The sequence below is a fragment of the Phascolarctos cinereus genome, unplaced genomic scaffold, assembly GCF_003287225.1.
Source record: "Phascolarctos cinereus isolate Bilbo 61053 unplaced genomic scaffold, phaCin_HiC Scaffold_4;HRSCAF=312, whole genome shotgun sequence".
Taxonomy (NCBI): Eukaryota; Metazoa; Chordata; class Mammalia; order Diprotodontia; family Phascolarctidae; genus Phascolarctos; species Phascolarctos cinereus.
Window position 1 is genome coordinate 143,673,770 of NW_027555847.1, and position 24,567 is coordinate 143,698,336.

General features: G+C 40.0%; 1 protein-coding gene across 4 annotated transcripts in view; it reads right to left on the reverse strand.

Moving 5' to 3' along the window:
• INVS (inversin) overlaps positions 1-24,567 on the reverse strand; it is a 229,991-nt gene that overhangs the window by 25,948 nt on the left and 179,476 nt on the right. For all 4 annotated transcript variants that reach the window (XM_020995530.2, XM_020995531.2, XM_020995533.2 and 1 more), the window contains 2 exons: positions 20,305-20,411; positions 12,528-12,740 (listed from right to left, as the gene is read on the reverse strand). In XM_020995530.2, the coding sequence (XP_020851189.1) occupies positions 12,528-12,740; positions 20,305-20,411 (320 nt within the window). The remainder of the gene's footprint in view (positions 1-12,527; positions 12,741-20,304; positions 20,412-24,567) is intronic.

Genomic DNA, 24,567 nt, shown 5'->3' on the forward strand with positions numbered 1-24,567 from the left:
TGGATTTATTTTTGCCTCTGTCTAAAAACAAAATTGACATCATTGGTGTGTGTGAAGCACGAGGAACAGCAGATCTTGTGTCAGAGTGGAAAATTGGCGATCACAACCTCCTTGGAAAGACCCACAAAAATGGTGCCCATATGGGTGGTATTGGCTTCACTGTTTGTAAGAATGCTGTTTGCCACATTAAAAGTTGTGATTTCCTCTTGCCTTAAATGCTAAAACTACGTCAATGCAAGAGTCTGAAAATTATTCAAGTATATGTGCCAGCACATAGCAATAGCCAACATTGAAAGACAGCAAATGAGATATTAGGAAGATTCTGTTCAGACCTTGAAAAGATGATGAAAGAAAAGCCAACTAAGATTATTATCCAGAGTGATTTTTGTTCCAGCCCTGGACAGAGTACCAGGCAAGATAAGACTTCCACTGGCAAATCTGGAAGAATTGTGCTTTAGTCTTAGCCACCTCTATCATCAGTAAACAACAATGCATGGTTACAGATAGTGGAGAAACACCTATGGAGAAGTCCCACGGAAAGATATACAATCAAAATGATTTTGTTCTCAGTGACAAAATGAGTTCTCTAATATATCTGTTGTCACAGAATCATCAACAATGTGTCAGACCATTGGTTTCTCAAAGGGATACTAATTCAAGATATTCTAGAAGAATTGAGGAAAACCCAAAAGGCCCTGGTCAGAAAATTGTTCCGTGAGATAACAATGGCTGGTGAACTAGAGTGGGAAGATATTTGATTCAAGGAAGAAAAAGGAGTCAGTGCAGGCACAGCTTCATTTCCTTGTGAAGATCAGGGCAGTCTGAGAAAGGTAAATGAATGAGAATGGCTCTTTGGCAAGAAGAACCAAGATGAATGAAGGAGGAAAGTTTGAGAGGGAAGAAGACAAAAGTTTATGCCAAGAAATCAGGGTAGGATTGCACCAACTAGAAAGAAGTAAAGAGATAACTGGGAAGAAAAAAAAGCTTGAGAAAGAAATCTTTGACTAAAGTAGAAAATAGTTGTCATGACAAAGAACAGACTAGGGTAAAAATAGTTTTTAGGAAGAATATGACAATGACTTGTAGACTTCTTGCATTTATGTGACTGGTGTGAATTGACCGTGAAGGCATCATACATGCTATTTGGAACCAAGTGTCAGAATCAGTTAAATAAATGCATATTGGGAAATTGTGGGATCTATTCTGAACACTATCTCAAGAAGAGATGGAAGACATGGAAGAGTTATTCCATAAATCACTACATGTACTTCACAAGTTACCCTGTAAGTAATTTTATTCCTTCATTTGTGAAAAATGAAAAGCTATGCTTCTGAAAAAAACATGATCCTGATAACCTTTGCAGTTCTCCTAGAAATCCATAAACTTTCCACCTAAAGCTTACTCTCCCACATCAAATAAGACATCAGGAATATCATGAATTCCACAAAACCATCATGCCAGGCATCAAGGAAGCTCTTAATAAATGCCTGTTCATTGATTGAAGCCACAAGCAGGCTTGTTTTCATGTTATTTAACCATCAATCACAATGCAGTCTTATAATAAAGAAAAATGCAAAGAATATTGAGTATCCATAGGCTGTGTGAGCTATAAAGGTGACTTAATGGAAATAGCAATTATTGAAAACACCTTGCTCAAGAGTAGAGTAAATCCAATGAATGCTGAGATCCCTGAAGAGATGAATGTTGAATTTGGAACTGATATCAAGCTGTTTGTATTTTTGTAACAAATCAGGATCTTTAAAGGAGTTCAGCAAGGGGATACCATCACCCCAAACTATTCATTGCTACACTGGAGGTACACTGGGAACATGACTGAAAAACAATACGACAAAATTATGATTGATGGCGAACACATCACACAATTACTTCTCACAAGTGATTGCGTCTTGTTCACAAGTATAGAAAAGTTGGAGCTGTAGAAAAGAAAAACTAGCAGATGAAGCTGCAGAGTGTACATAAGCTATTTAGCTTAGAAGTAAACACAGATCAAATAAAGGAGCTGCAAAATGAGCAGTCCCACTAAGCAAGGTCTACGTGGATGGCTTGGAGACTTCCTCAAGCCATTGATGCCAGCAATATGAGAACATAAGATTAAATGACCAATATTCACAGAATGCTTTCAAGTTTTCCAAGCATTTTATATACATTTTCCTACTTGAGCCTCAATAACCTGTGAGGTATATTCTATAGGTATTATCCCCATTTTGCAGATAAAGAAACAGACTCAGAATCAGAACTCTATCTACCATGCAATAATATCTTTCTAACTGGCATAGATGGATTCTCGAATAGATAAATGGTCAAAAAAGTGGATAGTGAAGAGAACTGCAGATTACTAACAACCATATGAAACTGTTTCAAATCACTAATAATATGAGAAGTAAAAATTAAAATAACTAAGGCTTTACTGTACACCTAGCAAATTGGCAAACGTGACAGGAGATGGAACTGGTTAATGTTGAGGTTATGGGAAGACAGGCATATTAATATATACTGGTAAAGCTTTGAATTGGTCCAATCAACTTGGAAAATATTTAGAATTATGCAAAAAAAATGACTGGTACACCTTGACCCACAGATCCATTCCTAGGCATATACCCCAAAGGAAGTCAAAGACCAGAAGAAAGGTCCCATATACACCAAAATATTCATATAATCAATTTTTTTGCATTTTTTTTTTGTGAGGCAATTGGGGTTAAGTGACTTGCCCAGGGTCACACAGCTAGTAAGCATATCATCAATTTTTGTGATGGCAAAGAACCAGAACCAAAACTCATGCTCCCATTGATTCAGCCATTTCTCAATTGTTGGGCCCTTTAGTTTATTTCCAGAGGGTTTTTTTTTGTTGCAACTACAAATAATTTTGCCATAAATATCTTTAAGTGACTGACTTTTTCCCCTTCTCTTTTTTGCTAAAGCTCTTAGATTATTGTAGTAGGTGTTCAGAAAATATCTATTGAAGAATGAAGCAGTGTCTGGTGCCAAATTCTCTAGTAATGGGACTCCAGTAATTGCAGCATCATTTCCTTTATTGACTCCTGAAAGTGGAGATGGGTAGGGGTAGGGTCTTTTCGGGTTGCAAAAACTCCTAGATAATGGGAACAGCAGCAAAGAGGCTATGGGGACTTTGGAAGTAGAAGGGAGAAAAGGATGGGAGCATGTCTTACAATTCAAAATGGGTCTGCTGTCTGGCCAGTTGTGTTGATTGATGCCTTTAAGCATCAGGTTAAAGGTAAGCTACCTGTATACAGATCTTTAAAAAGAAATGGTGAGGAGAGAAGGTAAGGGGGAAGACCTGAAGCATTTTCCAAGTCGCTGGTGAAGTCCATTTAGTTTCCTTTATGAAGCCCAATGTTTGCTTTTCACAAATTTCAGTTCTTGTGTATGGGGATAAGTTCATGATCTATGGCAGAAATGGTCTCACGCTCGTATTTGTTCTTCATAGTGGTTAGAGAATAACGCCACCCTCTTCTTGGGAAAAGTGGACAGATGGTAAGTGTCAGAGCATGCAGCTCTCTGATACTTTGATTTGACTCGGATTCTGTAACATGGTTTGCTGACTGTCAACACACTAACTCACAGCACAGCAAATGACAGGTTAGTTATGCAGTGTGTCATCGGCAGCTCCTGTGATTCATATCAATGCCAGTAGGAGTCATTTCAGTGCAAGCTGTCAGGGAAAAGCATTAACTCTATCTGTCATTTGCTATCTTGTCATGTATGCTCCACAGAAGAGGCTGATTGAACCTGGGCGCCTGAAATGCTGCTAATTGATCTAAAAACTGCACTCCTGGCAGGCCGGGGTACTGCATTCCCTCTGGCATTGATAAACGTGGCTGGTTTCAAATACTAATATTGGCATTGCACAAACAGACAATATGTGGGTGTCTGTCTCATGCTTGGTATAGATCTCCCTGCCATTACCCCAGTGTTTGAGCTGATAAATTAGACCTTACTATTCACAGAACAGTCATTTTCCTTCCTCCAGGAGAAGCAAACAGTGGTACCTGCTGCTCAGTCCATAAAAGAAATGAGACAGTCAATGTACAATCAGCCCAGAATGAGGCTAGACCTTGTCACTTGTGGCTGAGTATGTCAAAGGCAACAGCTGCTCATGTATGTTACTCATGTTAATCAAATGAATTTTCCGTTGATCAGGGCCTGGGGTTAGTGATAGGGATAGAGATGAAGATTATTCCCCTGCTGAAGTTTTTCTTCTTGATTCCTCCCAACTGAATGGAAGTAAACGGGATAATCATGGGGAGAGCAATGAGACAGTTACTGAATGTATAATTAGAGCTTTACTTTAATAGTGGTATAGAATTAACACTAAAAAATCTATATTAGACTATCTATATCTAAGCCTCCAGTTAGCCCACTTGGTGCATGGCTCAAAGTAGAATTAGGGCATTGAGGGAATCTGATACCTTACCCATTCTTGTAAAAAAAAAGATCCTCACATTTAAGAAAAAATTGAAACTCATTTGTGTTCACCATTTTAATATTACTAGTGACAATGCATTGCTATTCCTGACACTGCTCGGCTCACTGACATTTCAGACCCATTCCTTCTTATTGGGAGCCACTTGCAACTGCATCCTTGGAGTTTTGTTCTTGAGAGCTTTCTACCCCTCTTGAGTCTTGGACTATGAGAATGGGGATCCTGTATCAGAAATCTGAAATCTGCTCTCCTTAAATTTAGAGTCCTTTTACATGCTCCCCTTTTGACTGTGAAATCCAAGAAGGCCCGGCTACTTCCTTCTAAGGTTCCTATAATTCTGGCTTCACTAATTGGTATTCCCATTATTGGCCTGACTCAGCTATAGAACAACAGCATCCCTGTGTTTCTGTGACCTCCTGAAGAGACAGTAACCTCAACCAATATCAGAAAAGTGTTTCAGCATGTTTGAGTACTCTCATCTTTAGGAGAGATTTCAGAGACTTCAGAGATAGGAGCCCATGGCCTGAGATTCGAAAAGTAAGTTAGCTCAGAAGTGAGATGACGTTTTCAGTGCATGCCTTCATATCAGGTTGATACACAACCATCTCTTTTTCTTTGTTTTCCTCTTTCCTTATGTCCCTAGGTGTTAGTACTTCACTATTTCCCCACCCCAAATTACTTGGTATTTACTTTGCAAATACTTTATAGCCGGCATTCCCAAGAGAACTCAGGACTTGGGGAAATGATGTTTTACTGGTCAGGAAGATTTCCCAGAATTCCCCAGGTGCCTTAGACTTGACTGGGGACAGGCTACCCAGAGGCCTAGTCAAGTTCAAGACCACTTGAGCACTCTAGGCATCCTCGATTTCTATTTTATGTACTCTGGTAAACACTTCACTTAGCAATTGTAATTTCTTTCATTATCATATCCTCTGTTCTCCAAATTAAATTTGCATTTCTAGTGGCTATAAGAAGGGGCATAGAAAACAAACATGGTGATCCTGACACTGTACTTTTATTCTTCTTGAACTCATTTCTAAGGTGATTCTTGAAATGGAATGAGCTGCTGAGGTACCACCTCACGCCTATCAGGTTGGCTAACACGACAGAAAAGGAAAATGATAGATGTTGAAGAGGATGTAGAAAAATTAGGACATTAATGCATTGTTGGTGGAGTTGTGAACCTATCCAACCATTCTGAAGAGCAATTTGGAACTATGCCCAAAGGGGTATACAACTGTGTATATCCTTTGACCCAGCAATACCACTACTAGGTCTGTATCCCAAGGAGATTAATGAAAAAGGAAACGGATCTATAGGTACAAAAATATTTGTAGCAACTCTTTACGTCGTGGCAAAGTACTGGAAATGTGGAGATGCCCATCATTTAGGGATTGGTATATAATTGTGATAGAATACTTTTGTGCTGTAAGAAATGTTGAGCAGGATGGTTTCAGAAAAACCTGGGAAGATTTATATGAACTGATGCAAACTGAAGTAAGCAGAACCGGAAGAACACTGTATACAGTAACAAGATTGTACAGTAATTAACTGTGAATGACTTAGCTACTCTGATCAAGACAATGATCTAATTTCAAAAGACTCATGATGAAAAGCACTACCTACCTCCAGAGACAGAACTGATGAACTCTGAGGACATATTGAAGGATATTTTAAAAAACTTTCTTTTTCTTGCTTTTTGTTTTGCAACATGGCTAATAGATAAATATGTTTTGCGTGACTTCCCATGTATAATTGATATCATATTGCTTGCCTTCTTAATGGGCAGGGGGATAGACCAGAGAGGAGAAGAGAATTTGGAGCTGAAATTTTTTTTTAAATGAATGGTAAAAATAAATACATAATTAAAGAAAAACAAATAGGATGAGCTGTCATTGAATGTGTTTCAGCAGGAGGAGGATGACCACCTGCCATATTGTAGAAGGGATTCCTACTTGGGACCGGAGGTTGGACTATGTGATTTCTAACACCCCTTCTGCCATGTCCCCCCTATTTCAGGCCCTCATCTCCTCACATTTGGATTATTGTAATAGCCTTGAAATTTTTCTTCCTGTCTCAAGCCTCTCCCCCCACCAATCTAGCCTCCATATTACTATGAAAGATAATAGTCCTAAAGCATGTTTAACCATATCGCCTTCCTGATGAAAAAGCTCCCTATTGCCTCTAGGATGAAAGAGACTTCTTTCTTTCATAATCCGGTTCCAGCAGACCTTTCCAGACTTATCATGCATTGCTTCCCTTCACACATTCCATACTCCAGCCAAAATGGCCTATGTTGTACTGCCCATAGACAACATTCCCTCTCCCATCTTTGTATCTTTGTTTAGTCTATCATCTTTGCCTGAAATACACTCCTGTGTCACCATGGCTTCTTGGAATCCATAGTTTTCTTCAAAGCTCATTTCAAGGGCCATGTCCTACATGGGGCCTTTCTTGATTTCTCCAGCTGGTACTGCCCCCCTGTACTTACTCTGTGTATATGTGTGTGTATCTATACATACATACATATATACATATGTACATAACTTTTATGATATGTATTGTATCCAACATAGAATATAAGTTCCATGAAGGCAGGATCTGTTCCTTTTTCCTTATTATCCCCAGCATTTGGCACAATGCCTAGCAGATAGCAGGTATTTAATAAATGGTTGTTTGGTAAGGGCAGGGACTGAATTCCATTTTTTTTTTTTTTGCCTTGGAAAAACCTATAAGCCTGAATTGAGAGGGCTTGTGTGGTAGATTGTCAGGAACAGGGTCAGGGTCGTGAATACTTGGGGAAGTAGGTACTCATCTATATGTGACCTGAGAAGTATCAGAAGGGTTCCAATGGTCCAAATACCATCACTATCAAATGTCAGAGTGCCTATAATTCCACTATCAAAGGATTTTTTTGGGAGGAGACTTCTCCCTGAGATACTCTTTTAAAATGCAAATATTTTTGGAAGAATAACATACTATTTTCCATTATAGAATAAGCAACTTATCAATTCTTCTTTTCTGGATCACCATTATTTATACCTACTCCTCGTGCGTATCCCCCAGGGCTCTGTCCTCTCTTCTCTCTCTATACTCCCTTAGTGATGACATGAATTCCCATAGTTTTAGTTAAAATTTCTATGCTAATGACTTCCAAATCTACAAATCTAGCCTGAGCTCTGTTGCTACATCTCCACCTACGTCCTGAAATCTGCCCCCAGACATTCTACAGCCATCTCAAACGCGACCTGTTAAAAATGAAATATTATCTTTACTCCACCCTTCCACCCCAATGCCATCCTGCTTCCCAAATTCCCAGTCTTTTGAGGGAGGAACCATTTTTCTAGTCTCCAAAGTTTGCAATCTCATCCTTTACTCTTCCCTCTCCTTTATTACCTATGTAACCAATGAGAAGCCAGTCCTGTCAATTTTACCTCCATAATTCGTGCATCCCTTGCCTTTTCTCCACTCACATGAGCACCACCCTAGTTCAGAAGAGTGTCCCTTCTCATCAGGACATCTGTACTTGGCTCCCTCCTGCCTCCCATCTCTCTCCTCCAATACATCCTCAATCTGCTTGGTAAACTGATAGTCCCCAAGGACAGGGCAGACCACGTCAGGATCTGGATCCCTATTACCACTGGGAGAAACAAACGCTTTTGCTTGACATTTAAAACCCTTCACAATCTAACTCCAAACCATCTTTCTAGACTGATTTCACTTCCTCTACATTCCTGTACTTTCTCTACATTTCCATCAAAACGTCCTCCTTGTTTCTACATCTATATGCAATATTCTGCCTCTGTGCTTTTGCAGAGATTGTACTCCATGTCTAGAATGCTTCCTCATCTCAACTCCATTTAAGCCTATTTCCTACTTCCATTTAAGGATCAGCTCATGTGCCATCCTTATACAAAAGATCTTCCCTGATCCTCAAAGCTGTTACTGCTCCCCTTGAGCCCAAAATTATTCTGCAGTTACTTGGTATCTCTTATTGTATTTATTTTTCTATGTAGATATTATTTTCCCCAGGAGCATGTTAGCTGCTGGAGGGCAGGGACTGTTTTAGTTTTGGTCTCTGGGTCTCCAAAAAACTAGTCACTAACAAATACTTATTGAATTTAATTGAATCAGATCCCTTTTCTTCTTTATGGGAGGGAGAATACTACATAGCCATGGGAGATAACAGATAGGGAGGTGTCATGGAAAGAATGTTGGATTGGAAGTAAGAGGACCTTGGTTTAAATCTTGTCACTCTCAGTTTCAACCTATATTGATTCTACTTTTATAAAATAAAGAAGCTAGGAGAGAAGGAAGACAGAACTGAAATGCATTCCTAGATTTTTCCTGAACTAATTTATTTAACCTCTCCAGGCTTCATTTCCTCATCTATAAAATGAGGAGGTCGGAAAAGATGATGTCTAAGGTCCTCAGAATTAGCTAGATGGCTCAGTAGATAAGGCACTGGGCCTGGAGAAGACCTTAGTTCAAATTTGACCTCAGACACTTGCTAGCTGTGATCCTAGGCAAGTCACTTACCCTCTGGTTGCTTTACTCCACTGGAGAAGGAAATGGCAAACCACTCCAATATCTTTGATGAGAAAACCTCATATAGGGTCAGGAAGAGTCGGATACAACTGAACAACAACAAAGGTCCTTTCTAGCTTTAAACGTTCCTACAATTATTTAAAGAAAATGGAGGTGACAGGCACCAAAGACAAGTGTTTCATAAGAGCTGGTTCTAGTTGAGAACTTAATCAATTCTAACTTTCACATTTTGATATTTATATTACTGTGCCCCAACACCTCAAAGTCTGGAGAGGCAGGCTGGTCACAGGTTGGGCAGCTATAAGGCACACAGACTAGGTGTTATGGAGGACACAAAGCAGTATAAGACATCATCTCTGCCCTAAAGGTATTTCCAGTGTATGTCAGGAGATGGCATATATGTCTGAAAAGGACAAATATTCCTCATCAACAGCCATTTATCAAATACCGATTATACACAAGGGACTATGTTAGAAACTTAAGAAAGTATGTACTAAATGAATGAGTAGAACAAACTGTGATATACGCAGGAGTAGACTGGAAAATGTTTTAACAACTGGCTCTCTGAAAACAAAATGTCCATTTTAAAGTTTAATCTGCATTATTAACATTTCTCCATCCCTTTCTAAAGCTTAGACAATCAACAAAGCAACAAACCAAGCCCGGATTTGTAGTGCTTGTGGAGTTCTGAGGTGTAAATGCTCGCAGTGAAAATTTAACCATCGGCTCTCAAGATCAAGCCGTCTCCCTTCAGTACACCCCTGGTGATAGGAGCTCAGTGGAGCATGAGATCAGAGTGGTCAGGGGAAGCTTTCAGATGGGTTTAAAAGATGGATGGGTACAGATTGGTGGAGAAAATAATAAACAGCATTGAGCAGCAGGTAATTCTAGAGATTCAGAACGTTAACATAACTCCCCTTGCCCCCAGAAAAGCAATTTGTCTCTTTTTAAAGTCACTTCCACCTCTTCTAATCCCAAGATTTTCAAGGTTTACTTTGAGTGTTGCATCTTACCTGAAGCCTTCCTGATTCTCCCCTAATTATTAGCTGGGATTTGCAAACACGAAAAATGACAAGCTCTAAATAAAGCTAGCAAATATAAAGCATTCACTTATGTGTGGACATGTCCTTTCTCTCTCCCCTAATGGAAGCTCCTTGAGGGAAAAGGCTACTCTTATTTTTTTGTCTTTGTCTCCCAGGGCCTCACATAGTGTCTGACACATATTAAGTACTTAATAATTATCCCTGTTGAGTTGAATGTTCATGGCCAGGATAACTCAAAGAAGGAAGGAAATAAGCATTTCTTAAGCGCCTACTGTGTGCCAGGCTTTGTGTTCATAAATATTATCTTATTAGATCCTCACAACCCTGGGAGGTAGATGCTGTTATTATCTGGTTATTATACAGTTGAGGAAACTGAGGCAGACAGGTTAAATGACTTGTTCAGGGTCACATAGGTACTAAGAGTCTGAGTCTGGATTTGAACTCAGGTCTTCTGTACTCTATGCCTAGCACTCCATCTATCGTACCACCCAGCAGCCTGGCCAAACAAAGGACACAAAGGAACTTACTGAGACAAAAGGATGTCGAGTTATTTTCAGTTTTAGCAATTTAAGATGCTGATGTTAGTACAAGAACAATGACCTTTGAAAAATACTTTTAGACTTCATAGTATGCCTTGCATCTGATAGATACAGAAATGTAAGCAGAGATTCCTAATCAGTTTTATAAGTAGCATACAATTTCTTTAATAAGCAAAAAGGAGAAAAAAAGCCCCATAAAACACTAAACTAAACATTCTAAACCTCTTCATCCTTCAACTGTCTCCAAGTTCTCCATTTCTGGTTTTGGATATTCATTGTGACAACCCAACCTCTGGGTGTTAGTGATGATTCTGTCCTTCCTAAGCCTGGGCAGGAAGTGGGGGTGGGGTGGGGGTGGTGCACAGATCCCCTGGAGGCCCCGCGCCAGAGTAGAGAGTGCCCTGGATTGGGATTACAAGATTCATGTTGGAGCCCTGGCTGTGGGATCTTTGGCTCAGTCCCTAACCAACCTGTGCCTCAGTTTTTTCATCTCTAAAATGGCAGTAATAAACCTTACCATATCTAACTCATAGGACTCTGAGCTTCAGATGAGATAATATATGTCAAAGCGCACATGTTGTATAACATATGTCCATGATTCCCATGGGCTGTATCTAATAAGATTCGACTTAATAGGAATAAATGTAAAATCCTATATATGGTTAAAAAAATAAACTGCCAAAGTGCAAGATGAGAAATGCGGTGAGAAATCGTGTGTATGTGTATGTGTATGTGCATGTGTATATATATTATATGTGTATGTGTATACATATATGTGTATATGCATACATATATGTATATATACACATATATGTGTGTATATATACATATATACATAGATATATACAGTTATACACACACACACACACACACACACACACACACATATGACCTGGGAGTTTTAATGGGCAGTAAGGTCAATATGAGTCAACTACATAACATGGCAACCAAGAAAACCAGTGCAAAAATAGACTACTCAATAAAAATAAAGTGCCCAGAATGAGACAATTCAACTGTTGGAGATCTCTGAAAAACAGTAGAAAATGGTCAGACCATAGACATTGAGAAAGTTCAATTCTGGGCATAGATTTTGAAAAGGAGATTGACAATAGATGAGGCGTCCAGAGAAGGATAACCATGCTACATTTGGGGTTTGAAAGAAGCCAGGATGTTTTACCTGGAGAAGAAAAGATTTCAAGCCAGGGAGTGATAGCTGAATTCAAAGAGTTGAAGGTGTAATGGGAATGGGGTTTAGATTTGTTTTACTTGGTCCTATAGAGGCAAAACTAAAAACAAAAGGTGGAAATGTTTGAGAGGCAGATTTAAGCTAGATGTAAAGAAAAATTTCTCAGTCCAATTGGGCAAAAGTAGAACGGGCTGACTCATTAGATAGTGAGTTCCTCATTGTTATATGTATTCAAGTGAAGCCTGGATGACAGATGGCTATGGCCCTTTTAGAGGGTGTTCTTGTTCAGGTATGGATTGTATCACATGACTTCTGGCATCCTTTCTAATGCTAAGATTCTGTAATTCTATGACAAGGAAGAAGGAGGTAGCAGGGCATCGATCCTACTTTGCCTACTTAACAATTTTGCCTGGAGCCGTGGAGGTTGGTGGGACCTGGAAAACCATCTTTGAGCCACCCTATAGGTTATTTTCCCGGTTCTCCCAAGTCTTCCCAGTCCACACTGGTCTAGTTTTCTTTGGTTCAGCCTTTTGTTCGTTCCAGCATTTACCTGCCTAGTTTCTCTCTCCCCGCTTTTGGGAGGAAGAAGAGAGAAAAAAAGGTTAGCTTCTTATTCTCATGAGACTCTCTCCCTTAGCAGCTCCCGCCTCACCCTTGTTTTTACTGAGTACTAGGGAGGGGGCCCCCTTAGACTGCAGCCCCCTCCAAAGGGAAAGGGCTCAGGGGTACACTCCAAGGATCACACTTACTTGGCAGCAGCATCCTTTCTCAGCTGTTCGTGCTTCATTAGGAGATTTTTTCGGTCCTGAAATGCCTTCCTGACCTTGTACCCTTTGTAGACAGCCTGGATTTTGAAAGCAGCAATGTCTTGAATAGCCGCTATCGACAGAGCCCCGTGTTCCAACATGAATTGAATTACTTCATGGTGCTCTCCAAGCAAAGCATAATCAAGAGGTGTGTACCTAAAACAAGAAAATGATGTTCAATCATAAGAACAATGCAATTCAAGCTGCATTTTGATTAATAGGTCTAGATTACTGAGAATAATGAATCCCTAGAAGTACCTGAATGCATTCAAATTCGCACTATTCCAAGTTATAATTATGTAAAATGTGATTATTGGTTCCAGCCCACTGGAAATGTGCAATTCAAATTTGAATGATGATACTACTTCTGGAGATTCATTATCCCCAATAATAGGGATCTAGCTGTCACCATCAATGGAACTCTCTGCCTACCCCCTACACTCAAATTGCAAAAAATCTACACAAAACCCTACAAATTCCCAGATTCTCAGTTCCTGGTTTGAGCCTTTCTTCTTATTACACTGGCAGTCAAGTGCAAAATTACATGTGTGTTTGAGGAAAGGTAGGGCAATGACTGGGTGTAGCCTACTAACTCAGGCTGTTTCCATGCATTTCATTTCTCCTCCAGACTTGCTTGGGGGAAAGATGGGAGAAGAGAATGGAAGAAGGCAGAAGTGGCCACTTAGAGTTGGCATAGAACACCAGAAAAATGATTGTAGGATTTCCTTTCCTTTCTTTTCTTTCTTTTCTCTTTCTTTCTTTCTTTCTTTCTTTCTTTCTTTCTTTCTTTCTTTCTTTCTTTCTTTCTTTCTTCTTACTCTTTCTTTCTTTTCTCTCTCTCTCTCTCTCTCTCTCTCTCTCTCTCTCTCTCTCTCTCTCTCTCTCTCTCTCTCTCTCTCTCTCTCTCTTTCTTTCTTGATTCTAAGATTTCTAATGTAACCTGTAGCTCAGAACCCCAAGCTCTGGGACTATGTGAACTAGATTCAATTGTAGAAACTTAAAAAAAAAAGGACTTCAGAGGAAGTCTATCCAGTCCGTTAGACTTAAACCACTACCCTGTGATCTCCACAGAAGGGAAAAGAACCTGAAGTAGAAAGATGACCCCTCTCTAGTGTGCCCCACCCTCTCACAGGGACCTATTCAGTCTTCTAGACTTACTGTGCTGCCCTAAGGGTTTAGGCTTCCCTGCAAGGAAATTTGGACCTTAAGGTTGCTATAGAATCAACTCTATTTTTTCCACTAGACCTGTTCAGGCCACATAACTCATGGCAATGGTGGAGGGCAAGGGTGTGCTCTTCCACACTGTGACTCCTGGACACTCTCTCTCTTCCCTTGGCATCTGTGGCAGCACTCTATCAAAGAGCCCAACTGTGGAGAGCATTGAATGTCAGACAAAAGTGTCTTCAAGTAGGTGGTTTGCTCAGTTTAATGAGTCCCTTTCTTATTGCTCTCTATGGACCCCACTTATAACTTTCCATGTCAAGAAATGACCCCAAATGTCCCAGATATGATCTCCAGGACACCCTGTGTAAAGTGTGCCTCATTTGGTAACAGGATGACAGTCTCTGTGTTTTCTCTGCCACCAGTTTTTGCTTGGCTTCTGGGATGTTTCATTTTTGCCTAGATGTTCATATGTTTTATTGACATAGGACTAGATAAAACCCATCTTCCTTTAATTAGACTGAGCCAACTTAAGGGTTAAAATTTTATTTGCTAAGGAATTAATGTGGAAATTAATATTAAACATCAAAAGATATGAAAGTCTGAGATACCTATTTTTACATAGATGTTGAGATAATCTTCAGTTAACCCTGTCTGACCTTGCCCAAATCCCTCCTTATTTCTCCTGGGAAAATTACCCCTCCTATTTAACACTTCCTTATGGATATGAAAGAGAATAAGGTCTCAATTCTTTAGGCTGTAGTTAGCCCCTTGAATCCTGGGTTCCCTGGGGATAAGGCATTATTTATCTCAGGCTGCATTTTTCAAATCCAAGACATAAATCCCTGGGGGAAAAAAAACCCAAAACATTTTCTATGATGCATTTCTTCAACCTCCTCCTCATCAGTAGTAGCATTTCTACAGTACTTTAAGGTTTGATCTTATCTGATATCATAACTAAGGGATGGCAAAAGATACCCTGAAAGAGTAAGTCAGACCTGAGTCCAAGTCCTGCCTAAGACACTTATTAGTTATGTGACCCTGGGCAAGTCACTTAACGTCTCCCAGCCTCAGTTTCTTCATTTGTAAAATGTCTCAGAGTTGGGAGAATCAAATGAGATGCAAAATATGTAAAGTGCTTGACAAACCTTAAAGCACTATCTAAATGTTAATTGTTACTGTTAACTGATGGTACTACTACTATTACTACTGCTGCTGCTGCTACTACTACTACTATTTCCCATTTTTTTCTTAGGGTTGGTTACTATTAGTTTCATATGAGAAACAACATTTTAAAATAAGCATGGAAATAAAACTACACGTGATGGGATAGAAGCAGCCAAGTGGCTCAATGGATAGAAGAGTGAGAAAGACCTGAGTTCAAATCCTGCCTCAGACACTTACTAGCTATGTGACCCTAAGCAAGTCACTTACCCTCTTCTAGCCTCTGTTTCCTTATTTGTAGAACTGGGGGACTTGATTCAATGGCCTCTAATATCCCTTCTAACTCTAAATTTTATGATCCTATTATCACAGGTAGTGGATAAAAGATGAGCCCTGAAGCCAGAAAGACTTGGGTTATAGCCCTGTCTCTGACACATACTACTTGCGTCTCCCTTGTATAAATCACTTAACTTTTTAGTCATCCAGGCAATTCTCTAAGACTGTAAATTGCTGACATTCAAAGTTAGAGGAAGTTTCCATTTCAAGTTCTTCACATCAATAAATCACAGATTTGGACCAAACCAAAAAGAAAGATACTGAAATAAGGAACTAGATCAACTTTTAAGTAATTTTATTTTAATATATATAATGTAAATTTGGGGCAGCTAGGTGGTACAGTGGATAGTTCACCAGGCCTGGAGTCAGGAAGATTCATCTTCCTGAGTTCAAATCTAGTTTCAGACACTTACTAGCTGTGGGACCTTGGGCAGGTCACTTAACCTTGTTTGCCTCAGTTTCCTCATCTGTAAAAAGAACTGGAGAAGAAAATGGCAAATCACTTCAGTATCTTTGCCAAGAAAACCCCAAATGGGGTCACAAAGAGTCAGAAATGACTGAAAAACAAATAATGCAAATTTAATTCCCATAGCCTTTCACATACCAGGTGTTCTAAAAATCATAGTACAATTTTAGGTTTTAAAGTTCAGAATGCCTTGTTCAGTGTATAGGTATGGTTATCATAACCTGGTTAATATTACTTCTGCTTATAGGGCTTAACTTGGCCAAATTTTGTCTCTATCTGCAGAATACTAGTCATCTTGTTCTAAGGAAAACAGAACCCTGTAGATCAGAAGTTCAAGATTCATTCTGCTACTACAGAACAAAGAAGTGCAATAGAGAAGAAAGATAAGGTTGAAGTACATTCAGCAGTTGACCACACAATGATTATCATCATGGAGACTGTCTTTATCCCAAATTCAACTCAGCAACATTTAAGCACAGTGAATATTACCGCTGGTGTCAGAGTGTGGCTCTCAGGCATTTATTGACTGAAAGCCAGCACAGCAGTAGACAAAAATGATGCCTACATAGTCCATCAAGTAAAATGGTTAGTGTCAATGCATGAGAAGGTAAAATTAAGACCTACTTGATGGTAACTAGGAAGGATGCAAAGCAGACAAAGACAAGAAGAGGAGACACATAGGGATTGGTGGATGAGATGATAAGAGTGCCTAAGCTGAAATGTCAGGAAGAATAAAAAACAAAGCCAGTGCACTGAAAGCCACACATCTTGGGATGTACATGATGGAACGTTAAATGGACCTGAGATGCTGTCATTTAAATTTTATAACTATAGGTTGGCAAGGGTAAGCAAGAAGATTTTTTTCTTCTTTTTCTTGGCAACTTACCCTGCAATTGAGGCATGTTGCCTATGCTGGGGACAGGGGGAGTGGGATAGGGTGGTAAATTGCCTTAATTCATGTGGTCTCTTGGTCAGAACTCCCCTTGGAAAAGTCCCTATTCCTTGGTGGGTCAGTTTCCTTATCTGTGAAACCAAATCATCATTTCCAGCTCTAAGATTCCATGACTGATTTCAGTTGTTTCAGCTGTGTCTGACTCTTCATGACCTTATTTGGAGTTTTCTTGGCAAAGATACTGGAGTGGTTACCATTTTCTTTCTCCAGCTCATTTTACAGATGAGGAAACTGAGGCAAACAGGGTTAAGTCCAGGGTCACAAAGCGAGTAAGTGTCTGAGATCAGATTTGAGCTCAGGAAGATGAGTCTTTCTGACTTCAGGCCCAGTACTCTATCCACTGTGCCACCTAGCTGCCCCAATATGTATGATCGTGTGGAGGAAATGTATAAAACCTGTGTGCTGTGAGTTTGGGGAAATGTCTCCCCAGAAATTGTAGCCTTAGAGGTCAATGTAACACATAGGGTTGCATAAAGACAGATTCCTGGTCTGATTCCATCTTGAATTGATAATTTATGAAATTATGAAATGGGTAAAGGCACACCCAGTTCTTTGAGTAGTCACTGGGAAAGACCATGATGGCAGAAGGAAATAGGGCTATGATCACACAGAGTGTGATTATATAACCACAGAGTGTATGCAAGCAAACAGCACAGAAAATACAGAGACAAGTGGGGGCTGGTTGGCCATTGTCCTGTATTCTTGAAGAGACCAAAATGACATCACTATGTTAAAGCCAAGTTAGAGTGTGTCCGACTGTGGCTGATCAGACCAACATAAGCTCAGAATACTCTACTACAGGTCAGGCACAAACAATCCATGTGAAGAATTTGTGCATGTCACATTTCTTTTGAGCTACTTCAGAGGCAGATGGTGTGGGGACAGGGGATGGGATAGTGAAGGAAGGCAGGAAACATGAGGAAGAGCATAGTGGGGGAGTAGAGAATATTACTTTCATAACCATGGATTGGAGTTGGGAGCATTAGGCAACATGGACCCCATGGGGATGGAAGCATGCTGGGGAAAGAGGCAGTAGTCTGAGGTCTCCTTTTTATAGTTGTTGGGTTTTTTTGGAGCAGACTAACTCTTATCTGTGCCATCGTGGGGTTAGTTCGTTAACATTTTCAAGTCATCTCAAAGTTGTTGGTAAAACTTTAAAGTTAACACAAACACATCATCTCAAAATTATCAGCTCCTTTTGGCAATCTGCTGGTCTTTACTAGAGAGGTCTGAAATTTATCTGGAATTTACAAATCATAGCACAAAAAGGCTCTGACAACAGTGCCTAGATGGCTTCCCCTGATTCAGCACAAATTACCAGAATGTGAATATTGGTTAATATATAATACAATTTGTAAATTATGCTTCTTTGATCTTTGGGATGTTTTGCATGTGACTTCCAGGTTCCTCTTTGCAACTTTATTTCATGCTATTACCCCTTTATACTGGTTACTTATAAACTTATTATACTGACTATAGAAGTGTGTGTGTGTGTGTGTGTGTGTGTGTGTGTGTGTGTGTATGTTGGTCAGAGGAATCAGGACAAGATACAATTTTAACACACATGTCAAAAGGAGGCCTCTACTACCTTAGACCTAGACCTTAGGTCCCACCTAGACATTTTAATGGTCCGAGATTAGCTATAGGGAAACAACCTCCCTGGAATAGATTAGATCTTGGCCAACACAAAGGTTCCTCCAAAGTTAAGACGTTCTCCATTCCTCATCCACATCATCTGACATCTTGCCCCTGTTATGCACCTTCTAAAAAAGGAAGGTTCCCCAATAGCCTTATTTGATAGGGTCCTTTTGCCATCTGCTCTAAAACTGTATAAAATCCTACATATGTTTTTATCTCCCTCTGTTCTACAAAGTTGTAGCCACCTGGCAACTGTCCATCAACTGATGCTAATTAAACTTTTTATCTTCTAATCTTGTCTCTTGATTTATTGACCTCCAGTCAAGCCTAGGTGGAAGAAATTACTCTCAAGGATGATCTTAGGATCTCTGGGCTGAGGAATTCCCCAACAATAGCTGAGACCTGAATTGCAATCAGATATTTTTCACCATGTCCTTGTTTTCATCAACAACATAACTGACATTCAGACAGTTTACAAATGCAAACAATGAGCTGCAAATTATTTTGCAGAGGAGGAAAGAAGCACCTGCATCCAGGCTGGTACCTCAGCTACAGACATTTTCTGATACTAGTTGTGTGACCTTAAGTTATTTAACATTTTCAAGTATCAGTTTCTTCAACTGCAAAATGGGGATCATACTTTGTACAGTTGTTGGCGAGAGAAAACTTTGCAGATAAATCTTAAGTCTTTTTACAAATGTTAAATTGTCATTATTGTGACCATTGCAATTTTTATTATTCCTGGTTCATTCCCTTTCCCTCTCCCTTCTTTATGGTCTTCAAAGAGAAAAAGTCCTATCTTTTTCTCATTTACTTGTTCAATCTTAGACTCCTGGGCATTACTAGATCAAGTGAGTTTCACTTATGGTCAAAATTCTTCTAGGAGAGAAAGCAAGCTATGACGGAGAGAGTGTTGAGTCAGGAGACTTGGGTTCTAATGCTGGCTCTAAAAACCAATTAGCTGGGTGACCATAGGAAAGCCTTCTAACTTCTCTGAGCCTCAGTTTCCTCATCTGTATAATGGGGATACTTACTGCTTGCACTTTGTGCCTCACAGAAATCTTGTAAGGAAACTACTATATAAATGTCAGCTATTATTTTGCAGTGGCCTTAATTATCCAAATGAGATATACTGATTCTTGGTGCATGTCTTTCACACAGGCAACCTGGTGCATTAGTGGATTTTTCATTTGCTGATTCACGTAAATTGCTGTGTATTGGACCTCCTAGACTTTCTACTCCCCTAATGAATGACTATTTTTTTTTAACCAATCCCTGTGGGATGTAGACCCACTGGTTTATAGGAGGAAGAGTATGTGGGTGGTCTGCCCAGTCTCCCTCATGCAATTAAACAAATTCTTTGCATTTTATTTCCAGGTAAACTTTAGTTGTAGACAAGGAGAAGGGTCAGGGGGAGGAAGCTCAAATTATCTCCTGGAGAGTAAGGCAGAGAAAAGGAAGAAGAAAAGATATGCTCTTCTCTCCCTTTTGGCCTAAGCTTTCCTATTCTTATTGCTTGTTAGCCCATTTAACTGGATGCTACATTATCCCTCTTCCTCAATTTTGGTCTGAAAACCTCAAACCCTGACCTTAGTTTTGCTCCCTGGATTCAGAGTAGTCCCTCCCACATGCTCTCTTTCTACACTCAACAAAACCCCCAATCTTCCCACTGATCTGTACATCATACACCCTATATGGGCCACACCCCTGCAGGCCTCTCTTGACTCACAACTGATTGACATTCTGGACCTCTGTTTTCTCATTTGTAAAATAAGACAAGACAAACTGTAACAATCCTGTGGTTCTCAGTTGCCAGTGTAGGCAGAGCTGACCACAGAGTTCTCTCACCCCTTGTTCAAGATCTCCTCAGTGTCATTTCAGTTGATTTCAATGTCATTCATTTCTCTTCGACAATATGGAAGCCTACGCTTTTGTTTTTTGCATTTCATCTAGAAGCATGAGTGTGTATTGAGCAGGTTGGTGGGTTTTCACCAAGAATTTACCTTTCTTCGTTGTTTTCCATCTGATTGGGAAAAGCTGCAAAGCTGAGCAGCAATTTTATAGCATCAAGGTAGCCATTGTTACAGGACCAGTGTAGTGCCGTTCTGCCCTGTGAACGAGGACAAAAAGCAAACGCTCCTAAAGCAAAAGAGTGCTTCGAGTTTTAAAAGAATATTATTAGACCAACTTAAAAAGATAGATATCTACATGCATATTCAATTCAAACAGCAGAACTGCCTAGGAGTGGGGGTGAGGGAGGGTGGAGAAGACAAAGGAAGAATAAGGAAACCAGGTCTCAGAAAGACTTGCTTCCTCAGGAAGGAAGGAAGCAAGTATTTTTTTTTTAATTTATTTAAATTTTATTTTTAGCAAGCATTTATTAAGCACCTACTATGTACTAGGAAACAAGCACTAAGAACTTAAAAAATATAATCTTATTTGAGCCTCATGTAGGTGCTATTATTATCATCCCCATTTTACAGTTGAGAAAACTGAGGCAGGCAGAAATTGACTTGTCCAGGATCACAGATCTGTAAATCTCAGAGGCTAGAATTGAATTTAGGTCTTCCTGAATCTAGGATTATAGAATTACCTTATCTGAGGGATAGTCTTTTTAAAAAACCCTTGATGACAGCAAATCTTTACTCTTAGGTCAGTTTCAATTTTGTTTAAGTAGCTAAAAGATATTCAGAGTCAATTCTGAGAAAAAGGTATGTAGGTAACCAGGCTGGGTAACACTTCTTGGGTCTCACCAAGGTGATAACAATAAAGAATGATCTTCTTTCATGACTCCTGAAACTTGCCTTGGCTGGTTTCCCAAAGTGACTACTTGGTTGGAGACCAAGGTTGGAGACCCATGGGATGCATAAGCTCACAGATAGGGGATGGGAACTGAATGTGGAATTTGTTATTTGTTGTTCCATCACTCATGTCTAACTCTTTGTGACCCTGTGGACTATATCACACCAATACTGTCTATGGCGTTTTTTTGGCAAAGATACTGGAGTGGTTCCATTTCTTTTTCCAGTGGATGAAGGCAAACAGAAGTTAAATGGCTTGCCCAGGGTCACACAGCTAGTAAACGTCTAAGGCTGGATTTGAATTCAGATCTTCCTGATTCTAAGCCCTGTGCTCTATCCATCGAACCAACTAGCTGCTCAATGGAGCAAACACCCTCTGCACACGTAGGTCAGCACCTTCTCTTCAATTCATACATAGTTTTACAGTTGCCTGGAGCACTGAAAAGTTAGGTGACTTGCCCAAGGTCACAAAACCAGAATATGTCCAAGGTGAGGTTTGAACTCAAATCTTCCTGGCTTTGAGGCAGCTGTTTCTACTATACTACATTGTCTCTCAAATTCTACTAAGCTTTGGAAAAACAAGAACAAAACCCTCATTTTACAGCATCACATCCAAGTATGTTCTCTCATTTGACATAACTGACGTGTTTCTGAAAGTTCTTGTCAAATAGGAGTCGAACAACAGTTGTTGGGTTTTGTTTTGTTTTCTCCCCGCTGTCTTCTACTGCAGCCCATTATCTTCATTTCTGATTGGCCTTTAAGCTTCTCTGTCTCTGAAGGTTTGTCAAAGAGTGAAATGTTTTCTTTGTATAAGCACCATGTGCTTGCACTAATAGTCCAGTTGCTACAGCTTTATAATCAACTTTGCTCCACTTCTATTCTATAGCCACCAGCCTATAGCAGAGATCATGACAAGACCAGAAGCTCCTTGAGGGCAAGGGCCGTGCCATCTTTGTATTCATCCCTCACCCCTATGGTGACTAGTGTGCTTGGCATGGTCACAGTATGTGCTCAATAAATATTTGTTGAATGGATGAATAGAGAAAAGATATGTTATGGGTGGAGCCAAGATGGCAGATTAAAGGTAGGGACTCGCCTGAGCTCTCCCCTACACCCCTCCAAATACCTTTAAAAAAGACTCTAAACAAATTCTAGAACAGCAAAACCCCAAAAAGATGGAGTAAAACAATGTTCCAGCCCAAGACAATGTAGAAGGCCGGCAGGAAAGGTCTGTTGCACCGGGGTGAGGGAGAAGCTCAGTCCAGCACGGGCTTCGCCAGCACGGAGCGGGCCTCAGCAAACCAGGGGCAGGCCTTGGGAGCCACTGAATCAGTAGCAGCAGCAGCTGCTTCCAGAGCTCTCAGCCCACAGACGATAAGGGAGTCGAACAAACCGGTCAGAAGGAGATTACAGGGTCTTTGCTAGCACTGCTGCTTTACCCATACCCAGATCCGGGTTACGGTGCTCGGTGGCAGTCCCAGAGCAGGGAGGAACACTAGCATGGCAGAGCTTGTGGCCACAGTGGAGCAGGAACCCTCCTCACAGTCCCAGGGCAGAAAAGAGCGCCTGTGGTCACTCACAGACCAGAGCACAGGCCAGGAGAGGAGGAAACCTCTCCTTAGATCAGAACTGAAAACTTACAGGTCCCTAGAAGTGTCTCTGAAAACAGCTGCACAATACCCCTGAAACTTGGGACCTTGGGACAGTGCACCCTCTACCCTGGAAGCAGAGCCCTACTGTAAGAAACAGTTAAAAGTCAAGTAAGAGGCTAGGAATATGAGCAAACAACAGAAAAAACTCTGACTGGATAAAGTTACTATGGTGACAAGGAAGATCAAAACACACACTCAGACAACAAAGTCAAAACTCCTGCAACCAAAGCCTCTAAAAAAAGTATGAATTGGTCTTGGGCCATGGAAGAGCTCAAAAAGCATTTTGAAAATCAAGTAAGAGAGATAGAGGAAAAACTGCGAAGGAAATAAGAATGATTCAGGAAAATAATGAAAAACAAGGCAACCACTTGGTAAAAGAGACACAAAGAAATATGGAAGAAAATAACACCTTAAAAAACAGACTAGGCCAAATGGTAAAAGAGGTTAAAAAAAAAAACAATGAGGAGAAGAATGCCTTAAAAAAACAGAATTAGGGGGCAGCTATATGGCACAGTAGATAAAGCTCCAGCCTTGGAGTCAGAAGGACCTGAGTTCAAATCCAGCCTCAGACACTTGACACTAGTTGTGTGACCCTGGGCAAGTCACTTAACCCTAACTGCCTCACCAAAACAAGAACAACAACAACAACAAAACTAGAATTAGCCAAATGGGAAAGGAGATCCAAAAGGTCACTGAAGAAAATAATTTCTTGCAAATTAGAACTGAACATATGGAAGCTAATGACTTTATGAGAAATCAAGAAACAATAAAACAAAACCAAAAGAATGAAAAAATAGAAGACAATGTGAAATATCTCATTGGAAAAAAACAACTGACCTGGAAAATAGATCCAGGAGGGGCAGCTAGGTGGTGCAGTGGATAGAGCACTGGCCCTGAAGTCAGGAGGACCTGAGTTCAAATCCGGCCTCAGACCAAACACTTGACACTCACTAGCTGTGTGACCCTGGGCAAGTCACTTAACCCCAATTGCCTAAAAAAGCAAAAAAAAAAAAAGATCCAGGAGAGATAATTTAAAAATTATTAGACTACCTGAAAGCTATAATTTAAAAAAAGAGCCTAGACATCATCTTTTAAGAAATTATCAAGAAAAATTGCCTGATATTCTAGAAACAGAAGGTAAAATAGAAAGTGAAAGAATCCACTGATCACTTCCTGAAAGGTATCTCAAAAGGAAAACTGCCAAGGAATATTACAGCCAAATTCCAGAGTTCCCAGGTCAAGGAGAAAATATTGCAAGCAGCCAGAAAGAAACAATTCAAGTATTTGTGGAGCCACAATAACACAAGATTCAGCAGTTTCTACATTAAAGCATCAGAGGGTTTGGAATATGATATTCTGGAGGGCAAAGGAGCTAGGATGTCAACCAAGAGTCACCTACACAGCAAAACTGAGTATAATCCTTCAGGGGAAAAAATGGATGTTCAATGAGATAGAGGACTTTCAAACATTCTTGATGCAAAGACTAGAGCTGAACAGAAATTTGACTTTCAAATACAAGAATCAAGAGAAGCACAAAAAGGTAAACAGAAAAGGGAAATCAAAAGGGACTTAATAAGGTTAAACTGTTTACAATCCTTCATAGGAAGATAATATTTCTAACTCATAGGAACTCTCTCATTATTAGGGCAGTTAGAAGGAGTATATATTAGACAGGGCACAGGTGTGAGTTAAATATGAAGGGATGATATCTGAAAAAATAAAATTAAAGGGTAAAAGAGGAATGTACGAGGAGAAAGAGAAAAGAGAGAGTAGAATGGGGGTAAATTATCTCACATAAAAGAGGCAAGAAAAA